Source organism: Salvia miltiorrhiza, chromosome 7 (genome assembly GCF_028751815.1).
Source record: "Salvia miltiorrhiza cultivar Shanhuang (shh) chromosome 7, IMPLAD_Smil_shh, whole genome shotgun sequence".
NCBI lineage: Eukaryota > Viridiplantae > Streptophyta > Magnoliopsida > Lamiales > Lamiaceae > Salvia > Salvia miltiorrhiza.
In genome coordinates, this window is record NC_080393.1 from 26648804 (window position 1) to 26659488 (window position 10685).

At 34.5% G+C, this 10685-nt stretch overlaps 1 protein-coding gene across 2 annotated transcripts; it reads left to right on the forward strand.

Annotated features, from left to right (window-relative positions):
• The first annotated feature begins 3521 nt into the window (after positions 1-3521).
• Positions 3522-9936, forward strand: LOC130995729 (alpha-amylase 3, chloroplastic). 2 transcript variants are annotated; one of them, XM_057921129.1, is made up of 13 exons: positions 3522-3924; positions 4509-4639; positions 4732-4786; positions 4888-5010; positions 5128-5245; positions 5604-5947; positions 6381-7072; positions 7355-7544; positions 7879-7985; positions 8438-8687; positions 8792-8914; positions 9037-9204; positions 9384-9936. In XM_057921129.1, exons 1-13 carry the CDS (start codon positions 3649-3651, stop codon positions 9540-9542), a joined length of 2736 nt encoding a protein of 911 aa, XP_057777112.1. In that variant the 5' UTR covers positions 3522-3648; the 3' UTR covers positions 9543-9936. The 2 variants fall into 2 exon arrangements, with proteins under 2 accessions (XP_057777112.1, XP_057777113.1); XM_057921130.1 differs by having other exon boundaries at positions 3793-3924; positions 4414-4639.
• Positions 9937-10685: the final 749 nt, after the last annotated feature.

Sequence of the window (10685 nt, forward strand, 5' to 3'; positions counted from 1 at the left end):
AGGGATTAATTAATCATTGCGTCGATGATCAGAGTCATTAAATTAATATGGATTTATTCGAGCCGAGTTACTTTTCTTTGATTATTTTCTAGTGTTATTTTATTTGATTTAATTTGCTTTCTTAGTTAATTAATATTTCTCTCAATTTAAGGCGTGGTGGCTACACCAATTTTAGATCTTTAGGAAATTGATTGCAATTACCCGTTCTCTGTGGTTCGACCCTGCTTACTACTAACTATATTAATTCTTAGCTATTGCAGGAATTATTTGGTGGGATACGACGTCCACCAGTAAGGCAGTGTATTAGCATAAGTATATGACATGATTGACACTAATATGGTCACTAGTACTATTCGTGCAGCACAAATAGGTGTGACCAACGTATAAAACGGTAGTTTGGGCAGAACGCGTAAATTATGGCTAAATTTTGTATTTTTCAAATTAGTGGCCAAATTTTATGTTTGATTATTCAAAATGGTCATATGACTGCACATTTCCAATGATAAATATCACATGTAAGTGTCAACAATATCATATCTTTTATAAGATTCAAGTTATGTAATTAAGTATAATTTTAATATATATATATATATATATATATGTGTGTGTGTGTTAAGTTCATAGTTTATCAGGCAGGGGGCAGAGCGATATGAGTATAAAAGTATAAATTCAAACTCGATTTGCCCTCGCACTCACCCTATTAGGGGTGGGTATCTAAACCAACGGGTAAAATTGTCATCCCTATATTTGCATGTGAATATACAAACTTTTAATTAATTCATGAAGTAAATACGAGCTTTAATTTTGACATGACAATACATAAAATTTTAATTTGTAATAATTTTATTAGAATTGAAGTCCCTAAATTTAAACTCATTTCAAAGTCGATTTAATTAAAATTCACGACTTTGAAAATGTTTGAAAAAAAATAATAATACACAAATTCAAGTTAAAATAACATAAAAAAAATAAAAATTTACGCACCACTCTTCATAAATTTACGGAATTTTGGATAATTTAGTTTCATGATAAAATCATTAATAAATTTACTAAAATTAAATTTCATGTACAAATATATGAATTAACTAAAATTTTGTGTGTTTAAAAACCAATAACAATTTTTGAAATATATTAAATAATGTTTTGACTATATCTATTTCTAAATAAACATAATTTTGATATGCTTTAAAATGTTAAATCCCCCCACCCCCAAAAAAAAAAAAATCACATGGGAATTGAAGTCGGCAGATACTTTATAAGGTGTACAATAATGAGTGGACAGATATTTTATAATGAGGACTGTAAAAGAAGCAAGAAAATTAGATGGTCCACCATGTAACATCGACGTGCGCTAAATCCTATTTCCACGAAAAGTACACTGCCTCTTTTCACACTTTACTGCATAAATTTTCACTTCCGTTCTTCACCTCTCCAGAAATTACGAAATCGCCACAACATTTTAGTTACTCCCTCCGTCCCACGAATCTTGAGTTATTTTCTTATATGACAAAAAAATTCTCATTTATAGACCTTTTCACTTTTTCACCTACCACACTTAACAAACTAAACACTATTTTCTTAATTCCCGTGCCGAAAAAAATTGACTCAAGATTCGCGGGACAGAGGGAGTACTATTTTTAAAAATTTTAAATTATAAAAATATCAAAATATTATTATTTATAAGTTAGATTAGTTTACAATGAAGTTGCTGAATATTGAAAATTAGGGTGCGGATATAACATACAACCCCTTAATAATTTGGAGAATATTTTTATTGAAAATATAAAAAACGACGTCCTTTTAGAAAAAATACTCCATGCGTCTCACAAGAACATGAACAATTTGACATTTTAGGATGTCTCACAAAAACATGAACATTTTCATTTTTATACAACATCCTCTTATTTTTTATCCCTCCTTCTCATATTTATTCACAAAAAAATTATCATGGTCCACCCTACTTTTCCTCAATTAACTCATTGCTTTCATAATATTTTATAAAGTGGGACCCATTTTTCACCTATAACAATTCTCAACCAATATTTCTTAAGACTCGTGTCACTCCCAACCGTTAATGTGTTTTGAGACGGAGGGAGTATGAATATAATTTTGATGTACAAAATGTACAATACAACGTCGTTTTGTACAAAAAAAGATGAGAATTGAGAGAAAATTTTGTTAAATTTTAATCTTTAAATAAAGATAATTTTTATACTGTAAATCCAATATTTACATAAAATATAGTATCAAATTAAAGCTCTTGTCATGATATTTAATTTGACATGTATATCAAATATTTTTATAATTAGTCGAATTTCAAAATTTTATATATATAAAAAAAATAAGACGTTAAAGATAAATGAAATAAAAAGAAAAAATATATTTTACAAATAAAACTTTAATTTTATTATAACCACAAAATTGTCACCCAAATATGAAATTGATTTTAATTGAAAGCTGCATTTTTAATAGATTATAGATTTGTGTAATATATTAATTGGTGAGGATGATATTCATGCCCAACTTATTTTGCCACAAGAAGAGGCCCAAATTACCAAATAACAAGCATAAAACCGAGCAACAAAGGTCCCCAAAGAGATCTAATGATAAAATAGGAGACAAGTTATAGTCGAAGATACCTGCCTCAAAACTGAAGAAAAAGATAAATAAGACTTTTTGGCTGACAACGCGTGAAAAATTTATAGATGGTCGCATAATCATTTGCGACACCAGAAGAACCACACAATATTTGATGTCGGTTAACGTGACGCTTGAAGAAATGAAAAATGATTTACTTCTCAGGATGAAGCGAAGCCGCCCTGAAATGATATTAAAATGCCCTCTACATTCAGAGTCGTAAAAACTAATATATATCTCTTCTTAGAATCACTTATACATATAAGGGGAAAAAACCCCATTATAAAGGATGTTTTATTTATTGTAACAAATTGTTGTAAAAATCAATACAAAATTTTAAAATTAAAGATATTTATATTAGTGTTCTTCGTTTGTTATTGTTGCGAGTCAAATATACATCCTATTTAAAATATCATTGTTTGTTTATTGTTAAAGAGAAGTTCGAAAATTTCAATTGCAAAGACACAATCGAACCATTTTTCGACGAGAGATTCTTTTTTCGATTGAATTCATATTAAAGCAAACCCTGCGAATTTCAATACTTGATAAGCTATATTCTATTCCCATTTACGTGAAAATATTAGGCATGATTTAAACTACCTCACTACTGATATATAAAAAAAACTGTTAAAAAGATTTTTGCTAATTGTATATACATAAAATAAATTGTAAATACAAAATACGTGACAATGTTTATCCACATTAAAAAAAATTGTTGGTGTATGATAAAGGGTGAGTATTGAGTAATATAACTAATTTCGTTCATGGGTGTTTCTGGCTATTATTGCAAGTTGTGTTAGTTATTTGAAGATTTTACTAAAAAGGGGGCGATTCATGTAAATATTCGTACATATATTACACAGATATAGATATTTAAGAGAAAAAGAAAAAATCAAAATCATGAATATCATATACGCAAACACAATGCCATACCATAATGTGTATATGTATGCCAATGCCAGTGCCTGAAATATCTGAGAACAAATCTACCTTCATCATTCTCCGAATACAATGTCTGTAGTTACGACGGACTCACTCTTCATTCTCCACCACCACCGTCGTCGCAGTAGCTATTTCAAACCCCTCGAAAAGTTGCAACTTGTTCCTAGAAAGCCCATTTCTTTCAACCAAAATTGCACGCACACGCCCAACCGCCGCGCCAATGTCCGCTCCCGCCGTTGCTGCGCTCCCAAAGCTCTCAGTTCCTCCGGCACCGCCGTCGTTGAAACGCCCGAAGCTACAGATGTTACCTTTTCTGAAACTTTCGACTTGAAGCGGCGTGAAAAGGTAAAATTTGGTATTTATAGCTTGTGGAATGCTACAGATGCAATCACGTTTCTTGTCGAGATTATTGAGATGTAATAATGTAAGTGCTTATTTAGATGGAATGGTAAATTTGGGATTTTGGGCAGTTAACTTTGATCGTTTAAGTATTATCGTTCGTGAAGGGTCTTGTGTTGAACTATGAATTTTGTTTTATTCTTTGTCGTTATCTTGAAATTCTGGGTTTCGAATTGTGTTTTGCGGGAATTGTTTGCATGTTGTGTTTGTTGATGAGATCAATCATCTGGTTAGCTATAACTTCATCGTACTATTTATAATATACATTTATATATTGGAATCTTGAAGGAATTTCTGATTTATTGTTCTGTAAGGATTTCCCTATAGGAAGTGGGAAAAAGACCCAAAGCTTTAGCTGTTCATTGCTTTCCGGCTAAATAATTTTTTTTCCTCCAACTCGAATCACTTTAGACTGATAAATGTGGTTACTTGCAGTTGAATGTATTTATATGCCTCAAAGTATGGAAACAGAAGTTAATATACTTTTTAAAAGCATATTTTTCTTCTTGGTTGGTTTATTGGAGTGACAGCTGGAAGGAAAGATAACAATCAGATTAGAAAGTGGAAAAGATGAAGAGCATTGGAGCCTTACTGTGGGGTGTAGTTTACCCGGAAAATGGGTTCTTCACTGGGGAGTCAATTACGTTGGCGATACTGGCAGGTATACATGATTTTAGTGACGGAAATACTGAAATACGCACATCATAGTTACATGCTCGTGACAAATGAATATCTTTATTCTCATTGTTGCAGTGAATGGGATCAACCTCAGGCGGACATGAGACCTGCGGGCTCTATTCTCGTTAAGGTAACTATGGATTCTTTTAGCTGGAGCTAGCGAATGCATTTCCTCTTTTTTCTATGCATCTTGTGTTCTTATGTGGATATTGGTATCGATTGCTTTTCCAGGACTACGCAATTGAGACTCCTTTTGAAAGATCACCTGCTTCATCTGTAGGAGATTCTTTTGTTGAAGTGAAGATTGATTTCGACACGAACAGTTCAATTGCAGCCATAAATTTTGTGCTGAAGGTGTGTTCTGCTGTGTTCTTGGATGAATGTTCCTTCTTTGACTGGTTGATGGTTTAAGTCTGCAAAAATATTCTGTCTTTGATGCATCCTTAGTCTTTTTGTGATTTTATGGTCTAGGATGAGGAAACTGGGAGTTGGTATCAGCATAGAGGAAGAGATTTTAAAGTTCCTCTTGTCGATTCCCTTCAAGATGATGGCAATGTTGTTGGAGCAAAGAGCTTGGGTGTATTGCCAGGTTGCTTTAGATATTCTGTACTGTAGTTTTAATATGTTTCATACTTTTATTTCTTTCTTTTCTCTTTCTATTTGGGTACTTGAGATGCTCTAACGACGAGTATCCCGTAGACTTTTTGATTCTTCTAACTTTTTCCAGCGGTTGGATTAAGTAAAACATGGTGATATATGTTGGTTGCGATTGATTTAACTTGGCTTTGTCTATGCTGTATATTTTTTTTCTTCTTATGTTAACTATGTTTCATCCATTGAGTGATTTGGAAAGATAAAAGCATCATTTTTCTGTTCTTCATAATTTCTTGTACTTCTACTTCCTTTCGGTCAATGTTTGAAAATCGTTAATATTTCTCTTGTGGCAGGTGATTTGGGACAGATATCCAACTTGCCTCTTGAAACTGAATCTGCTGATGGTAAAGGAAATGACATTAAAGAATCTAACTTAGAAAAGAGGCCTCTTCAAGGTTTTTATGAAGAGCACTCTGTCTTTAAAGAAATTTGTACCGATAACTTAATGAGCGTGTCAGTGAGCCACTGCACGGAGAAGGACAAACATTTGTTGTATATAGAAACTGATTTACCTGGAGATGTAGTCATACACTGGGGTGTTTGCAGAGATGAAGGTAAAAATTGGGAAGTCCCAGCTGAACCATACCCTCCTGAGACAATCATATTCAAGAATAAGGCTTTGCAAACGCTGTTGCAGGTATATCAGAGAATAAATACTTTATGTTATGGTAGTTTTTATGAAATTTGACTTCAATTTATTGTATACTTAGCGGACCAATGCTCTTTGAATTATTATTCTTGTCAATTTGATTATTCAATCATGAAACTCGAGGCTTACATGGTAATAAGTTTCAGATGTGGCATCTCCTACTGATTTCCTTTCTTTCCCTTCTTTTGTTGCCCTGCTATGATTCTTTGAAGCCCTAGTAAGAGTAATGTTTGTTTATCAACCACTTGATCACTGCTAATGACAAGAGTAATTGTCAAGAATGAGCTTTCTGCCTATGAAATCAGAAGTTTAACTTTTAATATTCTATATCCTTAAAAAAAAATTGGTAGTCATTCCCTGATTTCTTTCAATCGGTAAGTTAATATTTGCGTTTATTGAACATCATTGTACTTCATTGCAGCAAAAAACAGACGGATGTGGTTCTTGGGGGTCATTTACATTGGGTGATGAATTCTCTGCATTTGTTTTTGTGTTGAAGCTGGATAATAATACATGGTTGAATTGCAAAGGGGATGACTTTTACATACCCTTCACAAGTAACGCAACCAAAGGTGAACTTTCTGGTTCTACTCATTCTACTGGTGAGGGACAACCGGCAGCTCTTGGCTCCCCAACGACATCTGGTGACACATTTGATGTCACATCTGAGCCAAAACAAGTAGTTTCTGCTTATGCTGGTGGTATCATTAATGAGATAACTAAATTAATGACTGGTATTTCCACGGAAAAGAGTAGGAAAACAAAAAGCAGACAAGCCCAAGAGACCATTCTCCAAGAAATTGAGAAGCTCGCTGCAGAAGCCTACAGTATCTTCCGAAGTTCTACACCTATATTTACAGAAACTGAACTGGCTGAAGATGATGATGCCCCACCCCCTTTAACTATATCATCTGGGACTGGTTCAGGGTTTGAAATTCTCTGCCAGGGATTTAATTGGGAATCCCATAAATCAGGAAGATGGTATCTGGAGATTGAGGAAAAAGCTTCAGAATTAGCATCACTTGGTTTTACTGTGATATGGTTACCTCCGCCTACCGATTCTGTTTCACCTGAAGGGTACATGCCAAGGGACTTGTACAATCTAAACTCCAGGTATCATATAATATACATAATTACTGTTCGTACATGCTGTACATTCTTAGAAATAGAAAGTGGATAGTATTTAATGCCTATCTGATTACAAAGTCAATTTACTGATAAGTGATCAAGCTTGAACTGTGACGCAGAATACCATTAGTTACAATAGAACCTTTACTCTTCTACTTGGTGATTAAGTTACCCTTCATACTGCTGTTGTTACCATTAGAATCGACTCCATTGCTTTCTGATGGTTATAATTGCTGCAATAATGACGACAGCGATAATGCTTGTTAGGTATGGAGATATTGATCAATTAAAGAATATTGTGAGGAAACTGCATGAAGTGGGAATAAAGGTTCTTGGAGATGTTGTCTTAAACCACCGATGTGCGCAGTTCCAGAATCAAAATGGTGTCTGGAATATTTTTGGCGGTCGCTTGAATTGGGATGACCGTGCAGTTGTATCTGACGATCCCCATTTTCAGGTTTCAAATCCTTTGACTTCATTTCCATCTTTAAACCTGTAGTCTTAATAACGTTTGTCATGTACTTAAATATAAGAAATCATGTAGATAAGGAGAAAAAAAAACAGGGAAAAAATGAAAGTATTGCTAGTTAAGACATTCTATTTCTATCTATTTTTTAATTAACTATGATGTTTTATTGCATCATCAATAATTCAATCTTTCTTATGATGTTCACTGAAAAGTTATGTTGTAGTAACAAATATGAGTACATTCACCAATAAAGAACGACAACAGCCATGATGAACTTTGAACGTTGCAACTCTAAGTATTGCCTCTGTTTGATCACTCATAGGGCAGGGGCAATAAAAGTAGTGGAGATAACTTCCATGCAGCTCCAAATATTGATCACTCTCAAGAATTTGTCAGAAACGACATCAAGGAATGGCTATGCTGGTTGCGGTTAGTTATTAGTTTAAATTCTATTGTTTTTGCTCAGTGCTCATGGAGAGTTTTGATGGTAAGGCAACCGAGTGCTTAAATTTTCAAGGCTGCTAGATGAAGGGTACTAATTTAAGTCCATAAATGTTTACCTTTACAATTTGGTTTGCATGCTTTGATATATTTCAGCAGTGTCAGTTATTTTTCATTTTGGTTTGCATGCTTTGTTATGTTTCGATTTCTATTCTATTTCTTCAATGCTCATGGCAAGTTTTGATGGTAATGGGAATAAATGCTTAAGTTGTCAAGGATGGAAATACTTATTTTTCAATTTGGTTTGCATGCTTCGTTATATTTCAGTAATGTCTGGAGAAGTACATTTTTCTGGCATACATTTTCCGCTAATTTGATTGAGAAGTACAAAAAGGTCTGTTTAAATGTAGAGTTACATAAGATGGCACTTGGATGTGCAGAAAAGAAATTGGTTATGATGGATGGAGGCTTGATTTTGCACGGGGATTTTGGGGTGGTTATTTCAAGGACTACTTAGAAGCAAGTGAGCCTTATTTTGCCGTAGGGGAGTTCTGGGATTCACTAAGTTACAGTTATGGTGAGATGGATCATAATCAAGATGCACATCGGCAGAGAATAGTAGATTGGATTAATGACACAAATGGAACTGCTGGTGCATTTGACGTCACAACCAAGGGAATTCTTCATTCTGTAAGCATACGACCTCAAAATTTTCAAAAATAAAATTAGCTATCTTGCTAGAGTTAAATGTACCTACCATTGATTTCTTGTCTCTCCTTATCTGCATTATATAGGCACTTGAAAGATGTGAATATTGGAGATTATCAGATGAGAAAGGAAAACCTCCTGGGGTGATGGGATGGTGGCCGTCAAGGGCTGTTACTTTCATTGAGAATCATGATACTGGTTCTACTCAGGTTGGACCTCGTTATATCTTTGATTCTTTTGTGTAGAGTCAAATCTTTCAACTTAGCTGGTTTGTCAGTAAAAACTAAGCACAAAACGTTATGTTTGCTAAATTTACATTTCTGATTTGAAGGGTCATTGGAGATTCCCAGGTGGTAAAGAAATGCAAGGTTACGCCTATCTCTTAACACACCCTGGGACACCATCCGTTTTCTATGATCATATTTTCTCTGGCTATAAATCTGAAATCAAAGAACTCATCTCCATCCGGAAGCGCAAAAAGATCCACTGTCGGAGCACAGTAAGCTTCTGAAGTTTTGTCTTTTTTTTTGGGAGTGCAAGTGTAAGATTTCACTGGAGTTTTTGTGGCATCATATACGACTCATGCCTCTGCATGATTATTACAGTCATCATTTGTGAATGTGAGCCCGTTTTTCATATACAGTGCTCTGACCACATGCTGCTCTTTTCTTGATTTAGGTTAAAATAGTGAAGTCGGAGAGAGATGTTTATGCAGCAGTAATTGATGATAAGATTGCTATGAAGATTGGACCCGGACACTATGAACCCGATAGAGGTTCAAAAAACTGGTCTTTGGCGACGGAGGGCAGAGACTACAAGGTCTGGGAAGCATCATAAACCTGGAGACGCTGCAACACAAGTTTGTAGACAAATCTATCACTGACACTGCAAAATAAGAAGATTCTGCTGCCCGTGCTTCTCCAAAACGCTCTCATGGCCCTTGGATTTGCTGCATCAGTTTCCCACCTTAGGCCTTCACTAAAGGGATCTTCGGCTTTTAAGATATACAAATAAGCGCGCTTCCAAATTGGGGACGAGCCTTATGAGTACTGTATGTATAGTTCAGCAGCTTGTATACAATAGTGGCGAGCTGTAATTCTTCTGAATAATCTGTATTGGTAGAACATGTAGAGAATTTAAGTGTATTCTCATTTTGTATGTGTCAATTGCATCATTGTGTCCATATACTGTTTACATTATTTGTTACTTAATAAGAAAATGAATTTGTGTATGCTACAGAAGATGAATTTGAGAATTTAGAATGTATTGAAGATTCGATATCTCATGATAAGCCCCATAAATATGGTATGATTTGATTCAAGCGAATAGTGTGGTATAATGAAGGAAGTTGGATACTTCAATTAATAAAACAAAATGCATATAGCAGATTCTCTTAAGATAAAAATAGAAATGTGTTGTGTCAAAAAACTTTATGTATTTTTACTGTATTTGAATAAAGCATGCATGCAGTTGAAAGACATAAATATCTGTGTTATAAATAAGGTGAAGAGATGCTGAAAATGTTTATTTTATTGAAGCAGAGCATTATAATCATTGCAGTTTTACATGTATATTCCTTAGAAATTCCTTTGAAAACAGGTCTGCATCATGGAGCTATAGATCATCGGCATACAGAATAATGCATCAGACCATTCCAGTGAAGCTGACATCATTTTCCCTTTAATCTTCCCACTTATCACCACTTCAAATGATTTCTTTTTGTACAATGCTCCAAACGCAAGGATGCTAGGCTTCACCACGATCTTATAGTCTGGACCGCTGCTCGTTGCAGCCTTGTACGTTGATCCTACATTCGTAGCTGTTCTTGTGGTTCTCTCTGAAAATGCCACAACTCAATCACCTTTACCAGCATTGATACGACTAGTCATTGAAGGGTAATTGAATCTCTCCGGCTTGACAGCTGACATTTCCTCGAAACATTTTTTGTGAGCAGTGCAGCATCATCCCCCAAACGGCAAA

Coding starts and splice junctions, on each gene's coding strand:
- LOC130995729 (XM_057921129.1), top strand. CDS start 3,649: ATGTCTGTAGTTACGACGGACTCACTCTTCATTCTCCACCACCACCGT. Junction 3,925..4,508: donor ACTTGAAGCGGCGTGAAAAG/GTAAAATTTGGT, acceptor TTGGAGTGACAG/CTGGAAGGAAAGATAACAAT. Junction 4,640..4,731: donor TACGTTGGCGATACTGGCAG/GTATACATGATT, acceptor TCATTGTTGCAG/TGAATGGGATCAACCTCAGG.